General features: G+C 36.1%; 1 protein-coding gene across 2 annotated transcripts in view; it reads left to right on the forward strand.

Annotated features, from left to right (window-relative positions):
* Positions 1-7,500, forward strand: part of zgc:154054 — a 61,751-nt gene that overhangs the window by 24,152 nt on the left and 30,099 nt on the right. Inside the window, 3 exon segments of one of the 2 annotated variants that reach the window (NM_001077724.1) lie at positions 1,546-1,676; positions 4,495-4,602; positions 6,303-6,496. In NM_001077724.1, coding sequence (NP_001071192.1) covers positions 1,546-1,676; positions 4,495-4,602; positions 6,303-6,496 — 433 coding nt within the window. 2 annotated transcript variants of the gene reach the window in all.

The following is a 7,500-nucleotide window of genomic DNA, read 5'->3' on the forward strand; positions in this document are numbered from 1 at the left end:
AATGTAAGTCTATGAGACCATTTACACATGCTTTTTACACTTAAACTAGTAAATAGATTAACATAGACTAATATAAATAGAGTAATATAGTCTGTTAAATATCCTAGATGACTCTCGGCTCCCTTATTTATGCTAAATAAAAATCTATAATGCTATTTACACATGCTTTTTACACTTAAACTAGTAAATAGATAAACATAGACTAAAATAAATAGACTAATATAGTCTGTTAAATAAGCTAGATGACTCGCAGCTCCCTTATTTATGCTAAATATAAATATTTGAAACTATATACACATGCTTTGTATAGCCATATAGTCTAAAAAAATGGACTAGAGATAGGCTAAAATGGTCTGTTAAATCATCAAGGTGACTTTCAGCTTCTTCATTCATATGATACTATGCTTTTTACAAGTTACCTATTATAAATAGATTAGTAATAGACTACAGGAGTCTAAAATTATCTGTTAAATCAGCTATGTGACTTTCAGCTTCCTTATTTATGCTAAATATACATCTGTTGTACTATTTACACAGTCTTGTGTTTGTGTACACATGTTTATACTCAAACTAGTAATTAGACTAAAAATATATTAAAATGAATAGACAAAAATAGTCTGTTAAATAAGCTAGATGACTCTCGGATCTCTTATTTATACTAAATATAAATCTGTGATGCTATACACAAGTAAATAGACTAAATAAATTGAAATCCATTCTCGATCCCCGGGTCTGACGGGAGCACTTTTAGCTTAGCTTAGCATAGATAATTGAATCAGATTAGACCGTTAGCATCTCTCTCAAAAATGAGTTTTGATATATTTTCTATTTAAATCTTAATTCTTCTGTAGTTACATTAGGTACTAAGACCAGCAGAAAAGGAAAAGTTGCTACTTTCTAGATCGATATGGCTTGGAGCTGTACTCGTTGGAGTAATGTCTGTACTCTGGAGTAATAGTCAAGGAACTTATGATGCCCTACGATGACTGCAGCAGGCGCAATGATATTACACATCGCCTGAAAATCAATATAACAAACATGACCCCCTACTTGCTCAGGGAGTGTTTGTTGGTTGAAAGTTAGCTAACTGGGGACTATTTTCAGGCACTGCGTAATATCATTGCACCTCCTGCAGCCATCGTAAGCTAGCAAATTGGCTTGATTCTTACGCCGGAAGGAGAGTATAGTTCCTAGCCATATTGATCAAGAAAAAAGCAGCTTTTCTATTCATTTTTCTTTGGTCTATTAAGTACAGAAAGGTCAAGCTTGAAATGGGAAAATGATCAAAACTCTTTGGTCATTTTTGAGTTGATGCTAATGGTCTAATCCGATTAATGATTTAAGCTCAGCTAAGCTAAAATGCTCCGCTCAGACTCAGAGATCAGCTGAATGTATTTAAAAACGTTTTAAAAAACTCAATTGTTTAACTCTACAGTTGTAAAATAAGTCTATTTCAAAACAGTTGTGGAGTGCTCCATTAAATGTATGGTAAAAATCCCTTTTTCTGTCCCTGCATGAGTTCTCATATTGTGCTGTACATTCTAGGCAAGCTTTTCCGCTCGTCAGATCTGCCAATAATTGTGGAGTTCATCCTGATGTTCCACAGAGACAAGCCCATCGACTGGCTGCTCGATCACTTCCTGTGGGTTAAAATGTGTAACCCAGAGAAAGACGCAGTAAGTTTTAAAGGGCACCTAGTGTACCCCTTTTTAAAGATTTATTATTAATATTATGGTTCTGAGTGTGCCAGTTTAGGTTCAGTTTAAAACACAGTTAAATTTTTTTTATTATAATGTGTTAAAAAGTTTCATGTTAGGGGTGTGTACACAGCTCGCTGTTTAAGGGGTGTGTTGCTTCACATGAAAATTAGTTTCCAACATAACAAGGGGGCGGAGCCAAGAGCTCCCATGCTTTGTGTATGGCAACAGACAGGCAGACAGAGAGAAGCAACATGAGTGAGAGGATCAGCATTCAGCCGTACATGTACAACTCGGACACAGACCAAGCAGAGACTACAAAATCATTTGTGTCTTCGTAAAGTTTTACAGCCAACTGTGTGCTAGTTTAAAGTTCCGAGCTTGTACACTGAGACTAATAACAACGCACACTGAATTAACTTTGACGGAGGCTATAACTAAAGGGCGTCACACACCGGATGCACAGCTCAAAGCCGCGTCACGGCACACCAGACATGCACGTTTGCATGTTTTTTTTTAATTAAACTATTCAGATGGCACGGTAGAAATATGAACAGTGTTCTGAGTCATGGCTGAGCACCGCAGACAGGTGTGTACCCTGATAGAAACCCATGTTTACAATTCTAAAATGCATGGCTCTGCACGTCGCTGAGCTGCTCTTTTGGTGTGCGACCTGCTTAAGGCAAGTTCATTATTTCCAATGGAGGGACATGCATATGAGGCAACGTGCTCGAACTTTCTAGCTGCACCTACTGAAGATGGCCGGGAGCTTCTGTGACCGTGGGAAAGGCAAACAGCTGAAGTGTAAGGAAGATGCAATGAAAAGTACACAGGTTTGCAAACCTACCTTAAGTTACAAACAATGGCGCTGATGAGAGCGATCATGTGGTGAATGTTAATCTTGTGTTGAGCCCAATGAGCCTTACATCTAAAAATAGAGCAAGGGTGTTTCTTTGGTGACATCGCTTTGACTCACATGCTGAAAATGGCGGATGTAAAACAACAAACTGAGGATGGTGATGCGAGTCAGTCATTATCAGTGGGCGGGGGGACCGCAATCCTACGTCAAGTTGCGGTCGATCTAAAAAACGCTCCAATTGGTCCACCGTTTTTATGTTGTTAAATTAAAAAAAAAAAGGACTGGGTGTGTTTATATCACCCCAATATGATGGTCTATACACTTTACCTACACACTAGCTGTCTGTCCAAACAGCTTGAAAAGTAGATTTTTCACCATAGGTGCCCTTTAATATAATATTTAAAGGAGTCTTGGACTGTCCTAATTTAAAGTCCACTTATATTATCAGCATTTTTGATCAAAATTTAGAAGTAATATTGTCTCTCGTTTTGACTCCTCATCTGAACTGAAATTGTCAACTCAGAAGTACATGCCCACTGGTCTGATTGGCTAACAGTTTTTAATATTTAAATATTTTTAAACGTTTGATAGTAGATTTGTTTGTCCATCGATGTAAATTCTACATGTATTGACAACCTACATCACATTCATAGATGGACACACTGCTTTAATTTAAGTTTGTTTATTTGATTGATTGATTGATTGATTGATTGATTGATTGATTTGATTGATTGATTGATTGATTGATTGATTGATTGATTGATTGATTGATTGATTGATTGATTGATTGATTGATTGATTGATTGATTGTAATTTAAGTGTCGTTCAAATGATTTAAGTTTGAATCGATGGGCAGAGCTAACAGTTAATGCTATAGAAGTGTACATTAATCTTATTTTGTGGAGGCGGAGTTTAGCACATTATTATGTAATAGTTGTTATTTACTGTCTTGAGCAGGGGTCACCAATCTCGTTCCTGGAGGTCTGGTGCCCTGCAGGGTTTAGCTCCAACTTGCCTCAACACACCTGCCTGGCTGTTTCAAGTATACCTAAGACCTTGATTAGCTTGTTCAGGTGTGTTTGATTAGGGTTGGAGCTAAAATCTGCAGGACACCGGACCTCCAGGAACAAGTTTGGTGATCCCTGGTCTACAGTATACATTAGTGAGCGGGACTAAACAGGCAGTGATCTACTAGTAGGCGTTGATTTTCTTCCATGGAGTTTAAATACATGTAATAAATGTGTTATTTCCAGACTTTGGTGTGAATTGGTTAGTGGGGTAAACAGGAAATAATGTAAAAGTGGGCGTTCATGTATCTGTAGGCAGAGTTTAGCCACAATATTATTTAATAGTCCTTATTTACTGATTATAGTGTGAATTGGTGGGTGCAGCCCATCATTATTAATTAACCCTACAAACTATTGTATCACAGTGTTAATTTTTACAGCTATTTTTGATTTAGCTTTAGACTTATTATTTATTAATCATGGTCACTTTTTAGTCTTTGTAGTTTTATTATGTACTTTATCACACTATTATGTAATATAGTGATTATTTATTGACTACAATGTAAATCAGTAGGAGGGGCTAACAGGTAGGGATGTTGAAGTGGGTGTTGAATTTATTTTGTTGAGGAAGATTTTAGCCACATTAATAAAAGTTGTTTTTTACACACTACAGTGTGAATCGGTGGGCGGGGCTAGCAGGCAGTAAGTGGGCGTTTATCTTCGTTTATGGAGGCGGGGTTTATCTACACTATTATGTGATAAACTGGCACAGTCACAGCTTGTTTTAACAGATAGGCTTCAATATATGTCCCTTAAGACTAAGTTCTGAAACTTTCAGTACATGATGTTTTTATAGTACAATTATCTTAAACGTCAAAAAGATTAAAGATATTTAGATTTCTTTGTCATTGGATTAAATCTTTGCACTTAGAAACACTGCAGTAATGAGAAGGCCCGACTGAAGAGAACCCACAAACCCTCCCTGTTTCAGCATGTCGGTCTGCATTCCTCTCTGCCCGGTAAAATTCAAAACCTGAGGGTAAGAAAAACTTCTTCCTGCATGCCATTTTCATGTATATGTATATGTTAGGGTTTTGTTTACTAAAATGGAAACAACTGAATGTTGTTTGCTCAATAATAAGCATTAGTATGTTATTATTTACAGTAGCTAATATACTCCATCGTGAGGATAAGAAACACAAGGCACAGTCAAGGTCTTATTCAGGGTTTTTTAATGGGAAATACATCCTTTTAGGTCCTTTAAAAGTGCAGGTGTTACTAATTATTAGGGGATTCCTAAACTAATGTGTTTTGTTAGTTGTAAAGTAACACATGGTGACTTCTATGTATATATTATATTTGAAAATATTGAGAATATTATTTATAATATTGAGAAATATGTGAAAATGTATAAAAATTAACATGACAACTAATCATTTAGTTTTTATAAATAACAATAGTTTTTGGTTAAAAATAAACCTGTTTTTATTTATTTTTATTTAATATTTTTTTCATGATTGACTTATTACTTTCTGACTTGACCTATTTACTTACTGATTGACTTACTGACTTATTTACTTACGTACTGACTGACTTACTGACTTATTTACTTACTGACTGACTTATTTACTTACTGACTGACTTACTCATTTATTTACTTACTGAGTTTACTTACTGACTGACTTATTTACATACTGACTGACTTACTGACTTATTTACTTACTGAATTATTTACTTATTAACTTTACTTACTGACTGACTTACTGACTGACTTATTGACATTCTGACTTACTGACTTCTTTACTTTACTTATTGACTGACGTGACTTATTTACTTACTGACTTACTGATTTACTGACTTATTTATTTACTGACTTTCTGACTTTCTTTCTCCCTTACTGACTGACTTCCTTACTCACTCACTGACTTACTTATTGACTTACTGACTTACAGTACTTTACTGACTTTACTTACTGACTTATTTACTTACTGACTGACTTATTTACTTAACTTACTGACTGACTTACCGACTCACAGACTTACTGACCTACTGTTTTTCTTCTTCCCTTACTGACTGACTTCCTTACTGACTTACTTATTGACTTACCGACTCATTTACTAACTGACCTACAGTACTTTACTTTCTTTACTTACTGACTTACTGACTTTCTTACTGACTTATCTACTGACTTACTTCACTTACTTTTCCTACCGACTGACTTCCTTACTGACTTCCTTACTGAATATCTACTGACTTTATTTACTTACTCATTAACTGACATATTTACTTACTGGCTTACTGACTGACTTACTGACTTATTTAACGTTACTGGCTTACTGACTGACTTACTGACTTACCAATTTACTGACTGACTTATTTACTTACTGACATACTGACTGATAGACAGACAGACTTATTTAAATACTGACTTACTTGCTGACTAACTGACCGACTTAACTTACTAACTTCACTTACTGACTTATTTACTTACTGACTGACTTACTGATGTCTTTACTGACTCACTTACTGACTTATTTACTAGCTGACTTACTTTTCTGACTGACTGACTGACTCACTGACTTACTTAATTACTTACTTTACTTACTGGCTGACTGACTAAGTTTAGTTTCTGACTTATTTAGTTACTGACTTACTTACAGACTTATTACCTAATAACTTACTGACTTTCGGACATACTATCTGACTTACTTCTTTACTTATATACTTGTTTCCTTACAGGATAAAGATTTTGGGAAGCAGGTGCTTTTTAAAGGCCACTCAAACCCATCTGCAGTTCTCAGCACCACCCTGGAGCAATATCAGACTCACTCTCTGGAAAGAGCTTATAACGGAGAGGACTTCTTCTGGGGTCTCACACCCAAACGCGGAGACTACATCCTCATCACTTTCACCAGACCTCAGGCCATCAAAGAGTGAGAAAACAACACAATCATTTAATTTTGCTGATTTCATTTTCATTGATTTACTTATGAAGCACTGCTACAGTCCTATAAGAGGTAATAGGGAAAGGACAAATGAATAAGGTGGAGGGTGAAGACCGCCAAATAAGGGCACAGATAAAGTGAAATAAGCAGTCATTTATTTCTAAAAAGAGAACAAAAATAAAACCGTATGGTTTAAAATAACATGTGTTTGACACTTTACTGTACAAAAAAACAGAAGACTAGAAAAAGATAAATATAGGAATGCATTTTAAATATAAATAAATAATAATAAATAGGCGCAGTGGGTAGCACGTTCGCCTCACAGCAAGAAGGTCGCTGGTTCGAGCCTTGGCTCAGTTGGCGTTTCTGTGTGGAGTTTGCATGTTCTCCCTGCGTTCGCGTGGGTTTCCTCCGGGTGCTCCGGTTTCCCCCACAGTCCAAAGACGTGCGGTACAGGTGAACTGGGTAGGCTAAATTGTCCGTAGTGCATGAGTGTGTGTGTGAATGACTGTATGTGAATGTTTCCCAGAGATGGGTTGCAGCTGGAAGGGCATCCGCTGCGTAAAAACTTGCTGGATAAGTTGGCGGTTCATTCTGCTGTGGCGACCCCAGATTAATAAAGGGTCTAAGCCGATAAGAAAATGAATGAATGAATGAATGAATGAAATAATAAATAATCTACATTACTGCATAAAGTTTTAACTGTAGTGGAGTTGTAAAATGAGCCTATTTTCAAAAAGGAGTGTCCTTTTTCAAAGTATTTGGTATGTATTTGTATATTTCTTTGAAAACACACACACATGTTGGTATTGGTGGTTTACAGGGACTCTTCATCAGAAATGTATTTATGTATTTAAAAATAGCGTATTTAATGACCCTACCCCTAAACCCAACCCTCACAGGACACCCGTGGCAAATATCAAATACCAAAAGACCCTGTTAAGTGTGATTTTTAAGTGTGAGGAATTTGAATTACAATTATTGCAAGTCCA

The sequence above is a fragment of the Danio rerio genome, chromosome 14 (assembly GCF_049306965.1).
Source record: "Danio rerio strain Tuebingen ecotype United States chromosome 14, GRCz12tu, whole genome shotgun sequence".
NCBI classification, from domain to species: Eukaryota; Metazoa; Chordata; class Actinopteri; order Cypriniformes; family Danionidae; genus Danio; species Danio rerio.